General features: G+C 44.2%; 1 protein-coding gene across 1 annotated transcript in view; it reads left to right on the top strand.

The window, feature by feature from the left end:
- The window catches only part of LOC120840204, a 116,403-nt gene that overhangs the window by 83,843 nt on the left and 13,358 nt on the right, over positions 1 to 19,202 (top strand). Inside the window, exon 11 of the mRNA XM_040210611.1 lies at positions 9,651 to 9,721. Coding sequence (XP_040066545.1) covers positions 9,651 to 9,721 — 71 coding nt within the window. The remainder of the gene's footprint in view (positions 1 to 9,650; positions 9,722 to 19,202) is intronic.

Consider the following 19,202-nt stretch of genomic DNA (forward strand, 5'->3'; position numbering starts at 1 on the left):
TACTACTTAGGATCGTAACGACAGATCGTGCTCCCCAAATTTGTGGTTAACACAGATCATGATCCCCCAATTTGTGGTTAACACATCTTTATTCGTCGTTTGGCTCACGCATTTTGTACCCCCTTTTTCGATCGCAAAGAATTCTTATATTTCCCTAGTGATTCGGTGTTTGCCCTTGCCAACAATCTCTGCTTTCATAAATATGGGTCGACATCCACGACTAGCCTTTCCCCCCTCCTACTACTTAGGATCGTAACGACAGATCGTGCTCCCCAAATTTGTGGTTAACACAGATCATGATCCCCCAATTTGTGGTTAACAGATATCATGATCTCCCCCCTTTGTGGTTAACACATCTTTATTCGTCGTTTGGCTCACGCATTTTGTACCCCCTTTTTCGATCGCAAAGAATTCTTATATTTCCCTAGTGATTCGGTGTTTGCCCTTGCCAACAATCTCTGCTTTCATAAATATGGGTCGACATCCACGACTAGCCTTTCCCCCCTCCTACTACTTAGGATCGTAACGACAGATCATGCTCTCCAAATTTGTGGTTAACACAGATCATGATCCCCCAATTTGTGGTTAACAGATATCATGATCTCCCCCCTTTGTGGTTAACACATCTTTATTCGTCGTTTGGCTCACGCATTTTGTGCCCCCCTTTTCGATCGCAAAGAATTCTTATATTTCCCTAGTGATTCGGTGTTTGCCCTTGCCAACAATCTCTGCTTTCATAAATATGGGTCGACATCCACGACTAGCCTTTCCCCCCTCCTACTACTTAGGATCGTAACGACAGATCATGCTCCCCAAATTTGTGGTTAACACAGATCATGATCCCCCAATTTGTGGTTAACAGATATCATGATCTCCCCCCTTTGTGGTTAACACATCTTTATTCGTCGTTTGGCTCACGCATTTTGTACCCCCTTTTTCGATCGAAAAGAATTCTTATATTTCCCTAGTGATTCGGTGTTTGCCCTTGCCAACAATCTCTGCTTTCATAAATATGGGTCGACATCCACGACTAGCCTTTCCCCCCTCCTACTACTTAGGATCGTAACGACAGATCATGCTCCCCAAATTTGTGGTTAACACAGATCATGATCCCCCAATTTGTGGTTAACAGATATCATGATCCCCCCCCTTTGTGGTTAACACATCTTTAATATTGGCCCGTCTGGCTAATAACTACCCCACGTCGCCACCCTAATTCAGCTAAGTCGTTCTATGGTGGGTGTTTTTGCGTGTACCAACAGCACCAACGACAAGGCCATCACTTCTGTCAGCCTCATCGCCAAGACGACATGCTCTGCAAGATATCTGTCGATTTGCATGAAGACGGGAAAATTTCATCCTGTGATTAAGGGTCATTTCGGGTTCCTATTTCTGTCCGATCGCCATGGGCATTCCAAGCGCATCTGCAAGACACTAAGGTCATAGAGCTGGATTAATAAATGCTTTCTACACGACTACCTAAAAATGTTGTGTTTCCTTGGCTGTTCTACCTCTATTGGATACCGATACCATCCAGAGCATCTGCAGCTTTGACCCCAAGGAGACAAAATGTTTGTCGCAACGCATTAAAACTGGGATTCCCAGGAACTCTCGTGCAACTCGGAATAGGTGGAGTAACTTGACGGTTTTAGGAGACGCTCAAGTTTCTGAACATGTGACTCGAATTGAGGAAAGGGGGCCGAAGTACAGTGTTGAGTCTAGCGCGAAGCCGCATCAACTGCTGGCTGTTGTACGCCGGTATTGGTAAAGGATGTTTCCGAGGATAAGAACCACTGTGTTTTGTACGGGGTGAACTGCCAGCTGAAGTGTGCTATAAAGCACCCTTGAGCTCATGTCGTGGGCTTATCATAAAAAGTAGTTTCCCTTAAAGAAACGCTTTCAGTTAGTTACGGGCATATAAAGAGGGCTGATTAAATTGATTCCTGGTAACTTCCTGAATATTAAGTATGACACTTCAATTTAAAGGAACTTTGGGATTACCGGAGAAAAGGAAGTGCTCAAAGCAAAAAGCTCGATTTTTTGCTCCTTCTCTAACGAAACGTTTGAGGTCAGTTAATTCAACTTTCACCTCGAACGGAAACCATCTATCATCAGCAATTCTGCTCGACGACAGCCCGCCGACCACAAATGGAGGGTCAACCTCTTCTGTGAATAACAGAAAGCATTTGACACTCAATCTGCCCCAAGATGGACGCCATAAGCGAACACAGCAATCCCAATGGCCAACCAAAGGATGAACGCCCACCTGCTCCCCCCTTCTCAATTTCTTCTTCAAGAAATACGTGGATCAGTATCGGACAAGGACAACCCACCCAAGCAAATTCGTTGCCTCGATGCCGAGAAGGACCAAGGCAAATATAACACCTCATTATATTCACTGAGGGACATACCCAATGCGTCCGACAATGACGTACCGTGTACTGTCGTCCCATACCGAAAACTACCGGGCAACAGGAATTCTTGTAGTCTTCAACCATACAACAGAAACACGTCCTTCAGGCATGTAAACCCTGATGTGCTTGCCAATGAGATTGTAACAGTCACACAAGAAAATATTGCCTCCCACAAGATTAACGCATATGGCAATCTCTCCTTAAATTCTGCTTCCCTGGACTCAGCAAACATTAATTTAGCAGTCACCTTTCTCGGAGAGATCCAGGTAACTGCTCATATCCCGGAGGCATACTCCAGGAACTACGAAAAACTAAAATATGTTTCACTTGAATACAGCAACGACGAGCTTTTGAAGTATTTAAAAGACTTTGGAGTGGTGTCCGCTCAACGTCAGGCGGCCTACCGACGCCAGGGCGAAAGAATTGTGAAACAAGGCGCTTCAACTACAGTCGTTGTCACATTTCGAGTGGACGGAGCCATGACTCAGCGTGTCTACTTCCGATTCAGAAGCCATCCTGTTGAAGAATATTTTGGATAGGCAGCTCAATGCTTCAACTGCCAAAGGTACGTACATATTGCCAGGAACTGCAGAGGAGAGTGTAGTTGCAAGGAATGTGCAGGACCGCACTGGCACAAGGAGTGTAGCTCCAGGAAAAAATCCAAAGGCGCCAACAGCATCGGCAACAGTTCATCCACATATTCTGTACGTCCGCGACAAAAAGCCGCGACTGCTGCAAAACCACTTTCAATTATTAAATAAGTCAAACAAAGCGCCGAGCTCCGTCACCAAATCCATAACCAGAGCATCCCAACGCAGCACCTACAAAGAAAACTTACAGTGAGATCCTGAAACGTCCTCGGAAGGTTCAAAAAGACAAAATAAATATACGAGAGAACGACTTCCCTCCATTGGAGGAGCGTCCAGTACGGTCGACGATGCTAACAACCTTACCAGCGCCTCGTAGATCCCGGAACACTCAAGCGCCTCTCGAAGGAACGCCAGCAACATACCTAATGTGGAGTCAGCCAGAGCAGCCACGAAAACAAAATAATCTTGCACAGGTACTCCTACCCATTTATTTGAGGCGTTAAAAACTATCTTTCAAGAATATCTGGAACTAACAACCTTCCAGAAGTAGAGGCTCTGCTTTCTATATAGCGATTGGTAATTCCCATAAGTGATCGCCGCTATCACAGATAGCGTACGTCAGCATAATGGATGAATATTATAAAAAAACGCCTCTATTCTACAATAAGGCGCAACAGGTTTACGATTGTGACTTTCTGATTTCAAACAGCTCGTTTTTAAATATAGCTTCCCCATTATTGTAATCTGTGAATCAAACTTATCGAAAGACATTGAGTTGTCGCGGTATAAAAATTGGTTACTCAGCATGCACCAATAGTGCAAGTCGTGTAACGATGTTCATTCGACGAGACCTTGCATTTACCGTACACTTACTTAAAACCCCTACGCGACCAAGGAATATGTTTGCGCTACGGTTTCGAATAGAAAAGCCAAGTTCACAATAATCGCAGCATGCGTACCACTGAAGTTCCTATTCGACAAGCACCATTTGGAGCCTATTAGATGCAATGACACTGACATATATTCTCTCAGGTCACTTTAATGCCCATACAATATGGGGAAGCATGCGAGCAAGCATGCGGGGAAAGCGCTTGGCAGAATTCGCTGACGATTACTGTCTATCTACCATCAATGACGGAACCCCGACATATTTCAACGGAACAGAAGGCAGCACTAACATTGCAAACCTAATGGTTTGGAGATATTGAAACTCGTGGGAGTGTCCACGTACCCACGTACACAACAATGAATGGGTTCACCAATGTACGAAAAACAAACTTCCCACAACAAACCAACTGGCATAAACTGGCATACGTTCGAAGAAGCACTGACGAACGAATACAAGAATGCTACTGAACTATCGTACTTTAGAAAGATCATTGCATTGTGTGCAGAATAAAACACACTTGAATTTATTCTTTCTCTCCACGCAAAAAATAATCGATTCGACGCAGAATATGAGCGCCTCCGCGCTAGACGTCGGAAGGTTGAACGACGATCCAAGAGAACTAAATACATAAAAAATCTCCACGAATTGCACAGAGTTCTAAAAAAATTGTCGATATTCTAAGAAGCTCGGCCGACACTACTGGAGGACGCTCTGCGAAAATATAGATCCAAAAAAGCCATTACGTAAAAATATCGAAATCTCACCAGGTGTTAAATCTTCTCCTGCGCAGTTCGATCCATATAGCTAGCTGGCGTTGTCAACAAATTGTTACGAAAAAAAAAAGTGGCAAACAAGTAATCTATTTTGTTGACAACATACACAACTATTTCGAGCCAATCTTTATCTCGCACCACAGTCCAGTCAGTATTTTGTGAGAAAGTTATGGATGATATTTTCACAGTGAGCGCACTGGATGCTGCACTGTCTGTGAAGCATCACACCTCACCGGGACCTGACGGCATGTAGTAAAGTTATTTGATACATATAGGGAAGGACGCGCCGAAACCTTCTTTTGAATATTAATCAAAAAGTATGTCCAAGATTCGTGTAAAATGGCAGGGATTGTGCCTCTTTTCAAACCTCTCAAATCGCCACTTCAATTAACGTCGTACCATCTGGTCAAGCTCGCGAGTTACGTAGGAAAAATCATGGAAAAAATAACTTTCTGCCGTCTAGATAGGTATTTTTAAGAGCAAGCGCAATATCCAGAAATCATGCAAGGCTTCTGTCACGAAAGGAGCTCAACTGATGGGGTCATTCATCTCGTAACTTACGTGCAACAAGAGCAAGCACATCGTAAAATTTCAATAGCTTCTTATCAAAGAATCATTTGATAAGGTCACTCATGAAAAAATATTTCACGCTCTCCACGAAATTGCCATCAGGGGACAGTTATACAGGTGGATAATAGGCTACCTCACAAGAAGATACATGTTTATGTCTAAAAAAGAGGGAAACACGCTTTCTTACCCGGTGACCTGTGGAGTAACTCAGGGGGGCGTGCTCAGTCCTATATAATTTATTATCGCTCTCACCTGTCTCACCAAAGTACTGCCCCAACCATCCAGGCACCTTTCTGCGCCTATATTTGTATATAGGTCTCTGAATCTATACGACATCAAGTACAGACAAGGGATCAGTCTGCACTAAAGAAAATGACAAATTATCTTCATACTCGTGGCCCCAAAATTCAAGTTACAGATCATCAGGTATTGCGTTTTTTATTCTAAAAATTAACAAATATCCACTTACGACAGGTAAACAAGCGATACCATACATTAAATGCCACACATTTCTTAGAATCACCATCCACAAGATTCTGACCTGATCACCTCATATTTTGTACTTGCGCAAAAAGCTCGGAAGTGTCAGTGTTCTCGTCGCTTCTTCAGTGAAACCACGTGGGGCGCGACAGTAAAATCCCTATTAGAAATATATATGGCGTTACTTGTCTACTTATTTCGATATAGCGCTCCCATTCTATATGAGACGTGCCAAACCAACATCAAATGTCTCAGAGAAGTTCAAGCACGAAACCTCTCTGTCAGTTTGGGCCTGCCACTTGTCCCTCGACTCAGGGAACAGTTACCGAGGCACGCGCCGCACCTGTAGAGGTTCTAATAGCGCAAGAAACATTGCGAGTTCATTTAAGACATAGTACCAATCACAGTCTGATCTTACAATTGCTGAGCTTACAATTAAATGACCATAGAGTATTCAAAGGCATTGTCAGAAATGAAGCAATACACCCCTGATGATATAGGCTTGTGTGATCTTCCAACGATCCAACGTTTGATCTTCCATGAAGACTCCATTTCCCCGTTGTGAAACTGGACATCAAAGGTATCAAAAAGGAATCAAATACCCAATTACTAGTGCTTAAGCAATTCACTTTATCTACCATTGCCTGTATTTCAGCGTCAAAAACATATATACGGACGAATCCTGTGTAATATATATAATACGTTTCCAAATTTCTGTAATTCGAAATAGAAGCGCAGCTCTTGAGGAGGAGCAGGGGAGGGTACGGAGGGGAGGTTTCCACTATTTTTGGATCTGAAATTGAAATTCACGTATAGACACGCCTGCTGGTCTTAATTCGGACGTTCGAAAAGGGATCTCGTCTCATTTTATTCGCCTCACTCCAAAGGAGTAAAAGGACGTCCAGCTTATTTTCGCCTGGAGGCCGCCCTCGAGAGGTCGTATCACCATGTGGTTAACGTAGTTTTGGCCGGCAGGAAAAACGGGCTGGCCGCTGCGAGTTTCCCAATATCGGTCTTATTAAGCGTTGCGGAGGCCTTGTTAAGGAAACTGAAGGAAAAACCTCGCCCCCAGAGAGAAAGGCCGAGCAGACGACCGCTTTTCATTCCGTACCCGCACGAAATTTTACACAACTGGAAAAACGTTGCGCTGCGGTACGATTTGCCCTAATTGTTTTCTGCCCCCAGCAAGTTGGCACAACTTTGCCGTGGAGTTGCGAATAAGAAAGGTAATGGCCCACTTGCTCGGTAAAGCGGTAAAATCAATATATTGACTACAAGGTGGGAGTTGTTTGCAATATTCCGCTTACGTATAAAAAGACTTAGATTGGCCAGACGGGCAGATGTGTTAACTACAGTTATTGGCAAGGGCAGAGACCCAATGGCTCGGGTAGATTTAGAACCCTATGCTATTAATATATAGGAGTACGAAATGCGTCAGCCAGACGTTGCGGCATTTACACCGAATGAGGTTGCCCTTTTCGATACAGGTTGATTGACCATCCCGTGATATGTTCGGTGTTGCTGGTTTGTATTTTATTAAAGTTCAGTTAAGGGTCAGCGCTTCTCCTGTGTGTACTTGTTCTAGTTTGTCCCTGTTTTTTTGCGCGCTGGTCCTTCTTTTGTCAGCATGAAACAGATGCCCCACACTGCCACCTTAATTCAGAAGCATCTATTTCTAATGCTACATTAGATTCAACGGCCAAGCAACTGGTCTAAAACCTACCAATAAAACACACCAAGCGCTAATATAATATCAGAGCTTATTTAGTAGACACCAGCTGAACAACCCAAGGACACAAATGTAAGAAGGACGAGAGAGACGCATTCAACCGCTGGACTACCAACTGAAATTTAATGAAACACTTCATCTTCATCGACAGGCTAGGATCAATCATACCTAGCTTGCTTCACTTCTTCCTCTTTTTCTTATTTTTAAAATAAGGCGTCCTCCTCGTCTGTCTACTTGTGGGCGGTGCTTCCCCTCGCAAGAACGTTCTCTCTTCTCTGGTTAAGGTCACAGATGGTGAACTAGCACACATGTCCCCTTTCTCTTGTATGTTTGAAGCTTCTAAAACCTCGCGTGCAAACCGGTTTCGATGGTGCCCCATGACGGTAACTTTGTCCAGGTTCGCCTTGCACTTGCAGTCGCGGCAATGTAGGGCTAAGTGACCTGCTGCCGTCAAGGTCTTCAAGCTATTGGCATGTTCCCGAGTCCTGTCATTTATACACCGCCCGGTCTGGCCGATGTAACAGCGGCCGCATGTCAGGGGTATGTGGTATATACCCTCCTTGTCGCACTGGGCATAAACCGTCCTGTGATTGGTGCCACAAACCTTGCTGTTGCTGGTTTGCCCCTGATTAAGCTTGCGGCACAACGAATAGGCCTTATTGGGCGCCAAACACAGCACTTGTACCTCATGTCGATTGGCCATCTTTTTTAACCTATGCGTAATCCCATGAATATATGGAACAACCACAAACGTTCTACTTTTCTTCCTTTGCTGTGTGGAAGGGTCGTTGCGTCCGCAAGTCGTCTTGATGGTGCGGCAAATTTTTTTGTATACGGAGGCAATTACATGTCGCGGGTAGCCCGCGTGTTCGAGTCTGGATATTTGCACCTCAAAGCTTCAAGAGAGCTGATGCTCACAAGATTTCTTCAGGCTAGAAAACTGGGATGTGAAAGCTACCGCCTGGTTAACAGTTTTTGAATGCTGCGACGAAAAGGGGAGAAACCCTTTGCCTGAACGGGCTTGGTATCTCCAGCAAACATGTTCTGCTCTCAACTCCAAGACCAAATCCAGAAACTTGATGATTTTCCTCTCTGGAAGCTCATGCGTGAAAGTGAGCCCCATACATGAGTGCTGAAAACTCCTCAGGATGTTGTTGAGGCACCCGTCGATATGATCGTCAACTTCTGTAGTGCATAAAATGAGGAAATCATCGACATACTTAAATATCGCCGCGATTCTTGGATCTTTAATGCTTTCTTGGATGGCACGCCCGCACGCTCCGAGAAAAACTTCACACAGATGTGGGGCCACTTGGGATCCTATGCATACGCCGCTTCTCTGCACGTAGTGGCGATCTTGGTAGGCCACCACCGTGGCTGATAGGTAATAGCCCAAAGGTTCTAAGAAGGTATCCACTTCCATCCCTGCCGCTTTCTGGAATGACGTGAGGCCTTGATCTTCTATGTTTGACCGAAGAACTTGTAGTAGACGTGCATGCGGGATGGAGTAGTACATATCTTGAACGTCCATGGAAAACCCAGAAACGATGATGTTCCCTTTTTCTTTAAGAAAAGAAATCACATTTTCAGAATTGGAAATCCGGAAAGGGTCTTGCATCGAAACAAGGTTGTTTCGATGCATAAGCAAAATATCAGAGCTCTCTGATATTTTGCTTATGGATGTTTAAGCCGAGCACCACGTTTTATTGTTATGGTGGTACAGTACAGGAGAGTATGCCACAGCTCTGAAAAATTTAACCACAACCTTTCAGCGGCTAAAACACGAATCACCAATCGCATGACGGAAATAATCCCCGGTGAAGGGGAAACAGGGGGACAGAGGACTGTCGACTTGTTCCCCTTCTCCATGGATTATTTTCCTCTTTCTTGCGCAGCTTGCTTACACCTTTGCATTAATTACACTAGCACCAATCCCATGTTTGTACATATGCGGCCCTCGACTTGTAATGGATAGCAAGCAAACAAGATCCCCGACGCAGTGGCTCTTTGAGATGGTTAAAACCTCCCTGCTTGAGCCGCTGATGCCGAGCCGACACTAGATCGTTTGGCTTACAGTTCTAGTGAACTTATTCGATGCTCATGTTGGAACAGGTTCATGCTGTACTGTCGTTACCGAATTATGTAAATAATCGATTTACATACCAAACTACCAAACATTTATGTTTTTTTTTTTGTACTTTTCAGAACCCTACAAGCCTCCCGAACGGAAGTATCCGGAAGGGTGCAAGGCAACAAATATTTTGATTCATGCGAATGTAATACATCGCTATTTGTTTCTTCTTTTTACCTTGTTAATCGTGATTTATTTCTACTATAGTACTTCTATGCTATGCGCCCAGAGACCGAGGGAGAGGAGGAGGTGAGAGCGCGTGGAGACGTCAGAAGTCATCGAACGCGTTAGAAGGCGGAACGCCGGCGTTCGGTGTTTGTCTTTCGTATTCCAGCTAGTTCGACAAGTGCAGTGGAGACAAAGGAAACCGTTGTCTCCACTGCGGTTGTCGAACGCGCTAGAACGCGAAACACCGGCGTCCGGATTCCGGCTCTCTCATGGGATGGGTTCGACGAATGGAGTGGAAATAAAGGCAGCGAGGTTTAAACCCACCCGCTAATACCACGAATCAAAGCTTGGTGTTCTGAAGTTCGCGCGCCGCTCTCGTCTCCTCCCCTTCTCTCAGACCTTTCATGAAAAAGTCAACACAGCAACGATTTAAAAAAAAAAAAGAAAATACCGTAGTTGTCACTTTGAAGGTGCCTATTTATTCAAGCAGCATATGATGTCTACACTCGTTTTCACCTAAAAAGGAAAATGATATTATTTGCATTGTTTCTATACCACGCGAAGTAGTCCTTACAGGATTTGATTGTCGGAGGAAGGAGCGATGATTTTGGCGTTTGAAGTATCTACGTCTTGATAAAATGGCATATATTTAATCTGTAATGCACATATATATCTCTTACTTTTCTGCTTAAAGGGGGAAATTAGTGATGCTCCGAGAGAAGTGGGACATTTTTTTACAGCGGCTCTTGAGGTAAAAACGAGCATAAGATAACTATGTTTTGGGGGATTTTCAAGACCAACGTTTCTTCCAATATAAAATAAACATATATGAAAGTCCCCCACATTAGAACTTTAGTTAGTTTTTTCACTTATTCTGGTCGTGTCATTTGCAATTCATTACATTACGGACAATATACGGGTAGGAATGTCAGAGAAAAGAAAAGGTTACATGTGGCAAATTTGTGTTCGGGTCACTGGCGTCGATATGTCAGCGCATACAGATATTGAATAGGGTAGTCAGGAAAAAAGATTAAAAAATATTAAATTAACCCTGTCTGCTCCTGCTTTAGCACTGTAGACTTAAAGCCAACCTAATATAAATGACTGACGTACTATAGCAGCTAAAGAGTAATGTTTTCTGAAGTGTAATTTAAAGATAAAAATATATCTAGTTAGCACTTAGCTACAAAACAGGCCTGGTCAGCGGTTACTGTTAAGTTAATTAAATTTACTCCCTCCTTGCCTTGCCTATTTTTTTCTCCTTTTGTTTTGAGCTTGGCTTTGAACTCGGTTTCTTCTTGCTTGAAATTGAGATTTTAGGATTTCGAGCTGTTCTGGATTGAAAAAAGAAAAGTTATTTAAAGAGTGAGTTCCGCCCCCTTCCTTCGCCTAGAGCAGTAATTATTTTAGTTTAAATATATACCCAGTGTTTCAGCGAAGGCTTTCAATACAAAAAAAGAAAAAAGAAACTCCTTCCGGGAACGTACTACCAGCTGCGTCAGGCGCAGTCAAGGATTGCAAAAACATACTAATTAGCTGCATCAATAACTAAAGCTTTCTAGCTGGTGTTAGAATAACGTACACAGTTTGAGTGCACGCTAACGATAAATTTAGCCTTGCATTAGAGCACCCTACACACTTAGAAATAGGGTGTATAGGGGTACACCCCTTGTCCCATATGTAACACATCAAAACTACATTTCAGCGTTTGTTGTACATTTGTAACACATCGAAACTACATTTGAACGTTCAGTCTACTGACGTCAAGCTGGCGATGACAACTTTTACGATCGGCTTGATAGCTGTGGGATATAACGTACTAAATAGCTGGTGTGCGTATCAAAGAATAGAAAAAAAAATTTTGGCAGCAGAGCAAAAAAAAAATAAAAATATCTTGATTATCTTACTGTAGCCTTTAATGCGTACATTAGCTATTTTAATCAGTTGTATCGGTCGACTATCAAGCCGCTCCTGAAAGTTGGTATCGTTGGTTCGACGTCTGTGGACTATTCGCTAAATCGTTGTTTTGGGGTGTTCCATATGGGACAAGGAGAATACCCCTATACACCCCCTATTAGAGTGTATGGAAGAGAGTTTCAGAATAGCGCCTCTCCGCCGCTACACGAAACCCAAGCATCTCGGGCTTCCAACGCCACCGAAATACAGTCAACATTTTTATTTCGAACAAAAAAAAGCGGTAACATAAAAAAAAAAGGTTTTTGATCGAGAGTAACTTTTTAGATTTGTTTAAATATGAGAATGCGACGAGAGAGGTCCACCGGTCATGTCCGCTTGCGTCGCCTGGCCAAAGGTGCTCTCGTGCAGCGCCTTCGCCGAGACATGTTCGCGCGTCGCAAGCAGCAAGTACAGAGTCCTTGCCCACCTCGCTGGGTGTTTCAAACTGTTTGTGACGTGCACCTCCCGTAAGGGTGTAAAGTCGGCCTGTATTAAAAATTGCATTCGGAAGGATGCAGCCGACTTCTCGCACACGACGACCGCAAAACTGGCCGCATCCGCAGTCCCGAAAGTAGCCATTTTCTAACCCTGCTCGTCTTGACTGTAGCCAACTTCCCGCGCCTCACGTATCCTCCTCGGAGGAACCCAAAGTTTATTTTCGTAAGCCCGCAATTTCCGGAAAGATTGAGTGCGCCAAAAAAAGTGCACGCAAGACGCAAAACGCAGCTAGCGTTCGACGCATGCGCAGTACAACGGTGCAATTTTTTTTTTTTTTTTTTGCGTACGCAAATTAATTGCGCACGCCATCTTAAAACTTCCCACAAAGTAACTGTTTTGATTAGTAAATTAAACAAATGGTTCAAATGGAAAACTTGCTAAGCATCTTTGGAGACTATAAAATCCACTCGTTTTAGAAAGACATTGGACAGGGAGAGCATTTTACGGCGTTCCGAAAAGAAAAAAAAACGCTCAACTTAGACGCCGTTTTTAAGTTTCGCTTTCTTATCGTAGCGCATCTGCGAGCCACTGGTCCTGCTCCCCGGTGTCCGATGGGCAAGCCACCGCCTCGCCTCCCTCATAGGATGTGCGTTTTAACCATTTTTAGGAGCAGGAGCGGTGGCGCAAAGATGCTCTCCGATAGAAAACCAGAACGCATTCAATTTCGACGTCTTTTTTTTTAAATATGAAAACAATAACTGCCCCATGGATTTGGAGCGGAACCGGCGGCGTCTGTAACCGGGAAAAATGGAACCCAGAACCCGTAACCGCGAAAAACGGCACCTAAATACTTGTAACAGCGAAAAACGGCTCCTAAATAGACTGCGACGCGACATATAATATGCTTTGTCAGGAAAGCCGGCGCGGCCGCTCGAGGTCAAAGCGGACGCGCCTCAGAAATAAAACACAAAGAAAAGCACTTCAACGCACACTGTAAAAAATTTTCACCCCATTTTACGGGCAAAAGTTGCCGGTTCAATATTGCCGGTATGGTTTGCCGTAATCTAGAAACGGGACTGTCTGTAAAACCAAGGCATATAATTCCGTAAAATGACGAAACGTCCGTAGTTCACTTTACAGACAGTTATCCGTTTTCCATTTTACGGGTAAAAGTTGCCGGTTCAATATTGCCGGTATGGTTTGCCGTAATCTAGAAACGGGACCGTCCGTAAAAACAAGGCATATAATTTCGTAGAATGACGGAACGTCTGTAGCCCACATTACGGACAGCTATCCGTAGGAAATGTGAAAGCTGTCCGCACTAAATACCGAAGCACTATACCTTTCCGAATTATATAAGGCCAAAGCCTCGAGCCATCCGTACCACCTGCACCTCCGATACATCAGGCGACTCACCTGGCAGAGCTCTAGATCTGCCAGGGGTGTCACCTGACTTATCAGAGGTGCAGGACTGGTGCGGATGACTCGTAGCTTTGGCCTTATATAATTCGGAAAGGTATAGTCCTTCGGTATTTAGTGCGGACAGCATTCACATTTCCTACGGATAGCTGTCCGTAATGTGGGCTACAGAAATTTCGCCATTCTACAAAATTATATGCCTTGTTTTTACGGAGAGTCCAGTTCAAAAAGACGTAAATGTCAAGTGTTTCATTATTTAGTGCAAAAAGCTTCCATATTCAAGCAAGCCTAAGTCACATGAAGCTTTTGGGGTAGATTGGTATGGAGAGTTCATAGCTCCGTCATTGTAGATATGGACTTGAATAATCTTTCATCCTCAGCCAAAAAGTTCATGTTTTGCAAAAGAGAAAGAGCACACAACCGGTACTTCTCACTGCCAGGATTTTGTTTGTGAGAGCTCAGCTGTTCCTATAGATGACAGCTCAACAAACGAACCAATTAAGAAGTTTCGCCACAATACCTTTATTGGAAGAAGGCATGCCTTGCTTTAACTTTGGAGAAAATTTACATTATAGTTGTCCTTGTGCTGGCCATTTAGATGCCCCTCCATGCTTGTGCTTGAAGTTGTCATTCAATTGAAGACCTCCTCGGTATCTTCATGGTGCATGTAAGGGCAGCTTGAAATAAAGAGCAGAAGAGGATTTGAAATCAATACACAATCGCAACAAATTGTATATGACATGCATGGTTAAGGTAAGTGAGCAACGTGCTTACCAACTAGCCTAGCTCCCACTAAACATGACATATAAAATAAACCCCCCATAAATTGAACCAAAGTAAAAATTTGCATTAATTTGAATACCGAACATATCAAGTGCTTGAGAAATAAAACTAGCCAATTAAAATTGCACAACTATTCAGTGATGTTAAGCATATTGGATTGAGCCAGATCTCCTTTAGTATATACAGTAGGCTCGCAATAATTCAAACTCGGATATTTAATACTTCTGGTTAAGTCAAACAAATTTCAAAACTTTGGTTGACCCGCAACGTTTTCAATGTATTTATAAGCCGCTTAACTCGAACGATGTTTTCGTGTAATTCATACTTTTTGTTCTCGCAGCACCATTGAGCGCACTTCTTTCGGAGCACCGGTGCACTGCGGAGAAGCAACACCCGTGGAGCTTGCTTCCGCTGGTGTTGCTTTTCCGCAGTGCACCGGTGCTTGGTAAGAAATTTGTTTAACGGGATTAAAGCAGAGCAGAACCGTGTATAAACTGTTTTACTAAAAGAGTGCGAAAGATAAAAGGGGAAAGGGCTATCGGCGCTTTCCCCCTTGCTGGAGCGTTAAAGACAGTGAAAGCCCCAGATGAGAGGCTTTGCCAGTGTTCGGTGTAAGCATTGCCCGAACTTCGTTCGTGTTTTGTTCTCTGTTTTAAACTCGCAAACTTAATTAGAGCCACGGGCTTGGATGGCAACAGTCCCCCGGTCATCAAGACACCATTACTCAGTTATACGGTGCACGAATAACGACAGAAAGCGTTGAATACTGTCCGAGAGCCTGTGTAGCTTGCACGAAATCCGGCAAGGCGAGTGCGACTGCAGTGTCTTTAAGCTCCATCGCTTTCCACATGACCCCGATTTCCGGCAGTAGTGGCTTGCGTCCCTAAATCGAAAAGACTTTTCCCGAACGCCATCCTCTCGAATGTGCTCGGAACATTTTGTGAATGGAGTGGGCATGACATTTAACGCTGCACCGTCGATGAACACGGGGTGCGCTCGCAAGGTGTGTGCAAGTTTTCTCCTGATATTTGCTTTCAGCTTGTAACATTTTGGAACTGAATTTATTTTAATATAGATATTTCGAAGTGGTGACATTGACTCAATTTTATTATCTACAGCACTTAGTTGAAGGCTGATTTTCGTCGCCAGGTGTGGCTGGCGATTGTCAAAAAGTTAGTTATATTGCTTTGCCTGAATCCCAATCTCCTGCGCAATACCAGAGAGCCATGAGCCCATGCTGACCGTCACAATGCGACTAGATTCTTCTTATTTTCAAAATTAGTACATAATGTAGCGGGAAAGAAACCTTCAATTTCTGTTGCTTAAAGTTGAAACATGCTCATGCATCACTGTTTATAAACATAGAAACATGCTCATGCATCGGTGTTTATAAACGTTTTATTTGAGGATCCCGTGCCAACGAGTGTGTCTTTTGTCGAGAACTGAAAACAGCAAAGTCGAGATGGGCCTTTTGCCGGAGCGAGTCGGTCAGTGATTCAACGATTCGAAATTGATGCATGAGCATATTTCAACTTTCAGCAACAGAAACTGAAGGCTTCTTCCCGGCTACATTATGTACTAATTTTTAAAATAAGTATCTAGTCGCATTGTGACGGTCAACATAGGTTCATGGCTCTCTGGTATTGCTCAGGTGATCGTGATTCAGGAAGACCAATAGAACAAGCTTTTCGACAATTTTCAGCCACACCCGGCGGCAGAAATGAGTCTTCAACTCAGCGTTGTTGATAAAATTGAGTCATTGTCAACACTTTGAAATATCAATATTAAGATAAATTCAGTTAGAAAATGTTACAACCTGAAACAGCCATTATCTCGAGAAAACTTGCACGCACCTTGCGAGCGTACCCCATGTTCATCGACGGTACAGCGTTAAGTTCGGTGTGCACTCCATTCACAAAATGTTACGAGCACGGTCGAGAGGATAGCGTTGGAGAAAAGTTTTTTCAGTTTACAGAAGCAAACCACTGCCACCGGAAGTTGGGGTCATGTAGAAACAGCCGCACACACCTTGTTGGATTCCGTGCAAGATACATAGGTCCTCAGACTGTATTCAACGCTTTCTGTCGTTATTCGTGTACCCTAAAACCGAGAAATGGTGTCCCGATGACCGAGGGACTGTCGCCATCGATGCTTGTTGCTTGAATTAAGTTTGGGAGTTTAGAACAGAGAAGAAAGCGCAAACGCAGTTAGGGCAACGCAGATGCCTAACACCGGGACGCAAATAGAGGGCTTGACAAGATCTCTTGGCCAACCAGAAGCCGAAAAGAATCTCCTAGCCATGGTTTGGGATTGGAGGGCAATGTTAAAGAGCACCTCATGTTTAAGAGAAAAAAAAAGCCGCTCACCTGATGTGCATTTCTGGAAACAGGCTTTGACTAGCAATGAATTACTGCCCCAGGACTGAAGTGCTGCTTCAGTAATGGTTCCTGCACAAACAATTCAAGTGTAAGAACACAAGTCCCAAAATTTTCTTGCCATCCTCCTCCGTCTACTTTTTTGTGCATCATATTAATTTCATCCCTTGGCAAATCCTAAAGATTTCGAAGTGCTTATCCTACGTCTTTCTCTTAGAGCCTAGTTCATGTTGCAGAAACTTGGCTGAGTGGATAAGCTGGAGCGTTCATTGAGACACTTTTTCTTTCACCCCATCCTGTTCTTGAAAGCAGAAAATCCTCTCCCTTGACCACGGTCATTAACGACTTTTTACAGATCATACACAGGAGGTTGGCATTGCCAAGACAAACTCATGTCTTTACTTTGAGCATGGCATAAATGTATGTCTGATCTACGGAACGTTCCTGTTATACCAAGGCTCGTACTATTCCGTCGTCAAAGGAGCAGGCATTGTTCATAAAAACTTCGCTTCATTACATTGTTCCAGAGAACAATTGTTCTTTTTTTAATAGGGATCAATTAATCATATTAGGACAATTGTCAAATAATGGCAGATTCACGCGATGGATTCAATCGCAATTTTCATCCGTGGACCGTTTGTCACGTTACCATCATGTCGGCTATTCCTCCGATTTGCACCTTGTCAGCAGACGCCCAGACTTAAGGGCAAAGTGCCCTTCCATGCCCAGATTTTTAGCGGGTGAGTAAAGGCCCGTTCACACTCTTGCGACCGAGTTAGACCGAGAGAGACCAGACCGGTTTTTAAGCCTCTGCGACTTCTTAGGTCCAACTCCGCTGCATCGCATCCGGTCCTAAGAAGTCGCAAAAGGCTTCAAAACCGGTCTGGTCTCTCTCGGTCGAAGTCAGTCGCAAGAGTGTGAACGGGCCTTAACAGTAAAAGCGTTTACGGTAGAGCACCAAGAGCAGAGCAATATTTTTGGTTCTCGAATGAGCCAAACAAAGATAGTGCACTGTACTTTGTCCATTCGCTGTTTCATTTTGTCGAACCATTCTTATTTTCCACTCGTGAAAGAAGCTGCAAGAACTTTGCCCAGCCGACAAGCCACAAGTTCTGGTACTCCTCCGGGTTGGTGTCAAGAAGCTTCAGTGAAAACTTGCCTAGCAAGCTGCAAGCTTCCCTGCATGTCCACCCAGTTTTCAACCCAGCCAAGACCTTTCTTACGGCTTTAGTGTGCTGAAGAGTGGTGCACAAGCAAGCAGTGCGTGAAGGTATTTCCAAATGCCCCTCCGCAACACCAGGACTTCATCACTTAGACGCTGAAGCCTCCTGGAGCAGGACGATACTTGTGTCATATGGTTAGTAAAGCTAGTAGCGCTTCACGCTAAGCCTGTCATGATGCTTTGTCTCGCTCGGTATATAACAGCAGCACACAATACTTTTTCATAATAGCACAGTGATCGTAGTCGCAAACATCACTTCTGACCTTGGAAAACTGTCCCACAGTGCGATGTTGGCATTTTGCGGAAATGCAGGGCCGGGAATAGGTTCAGTTTGTCCTCGCTGTCATCTGCTCGTCTCCTCCGTATGGATGTGCTTGGAGGACTGATGTTCCGTGGACGTCTTGTCACTTGATCAATTTATCTGCGGATAAGTTCATGTGAATCGGCAATAAGTGGACAGCGGAGTCTGCGGTGACTTAAAGGGGTTATAACACGAAAATTAAACGGATCTATTATTCTTGAAATGGATTGCTCATAGACTACGTAGTATATACACCAAGTTACGCAATTTTAGAGCTCTGGTAATTGCACTATTCAATTTACGAATTTGTATCATTTTCATCTGGCGACCAGGCAACACTGCCCAAGTTAGTCACATCATGGTGCCCATAAAGCATGTGACCATGAACGCTCTTTCATTCTAGGGGCCCCCATGATCGCCCAAGCTCTCCTCGCCGCGGTACGATCAAAACCGCTCGCGTAACTCGGTAACCCAAATGCTTTTCTCGCTCTCGCCGCCGGCCCGTTGACCTTCAACTCTGAATGCGCCTGCGAGATATTCCCGGGCGACAGTGACCACAACGAGTTCGTCCGTAACTCGCCGTCACTGGAGTTTGTCGCCAGCGGGTCGCAGTCAAAATGAACAGCTTTCAACATCTCTTGATAGCAATCATACTCATCGCTGCTGCAATCAATGTCGAACACTCTGACAAGGCGAGCGATGTCGTAGAAGTAATCATCGCAAACCGCATGCTCGAAACGTGGAAGGTAAACGAGAAAACTGAAGCTCGAGACGCCAAAATAGCCAAATCTGTCAGTGCGTGCAAGGAGACATCGCGCTGGAGGCTGGCTACAAAGCCAGCCTCCAGTTCTGCTTGGATCCGCCCCTCCGAGGGATTTAAGTGGATTTATCCACGAAACTATTGCGCCATTCTCAAAACAAATCTAGCAGGGTTACAGGAACATACAATGGGTCCTAGCAGTAT

Source organism: Ixodes scapularis, unplaced genomic scaffold (genome assembly GCF_016920785.2).
Source record: "Ixodes scapularis isolate PalLabHiFi unplaced genomic scaffold, ASM1692078v2 PGA_scaffold1__304_contigs__length_218370807, whole genome shotgun sequence".
Taxonomy (NCBI): Eukaryota; Metazoa; Arthropoda; class Arachnida; order Ixodida; family Ixodidae; genus Ixodes; species Ixodes scapularis.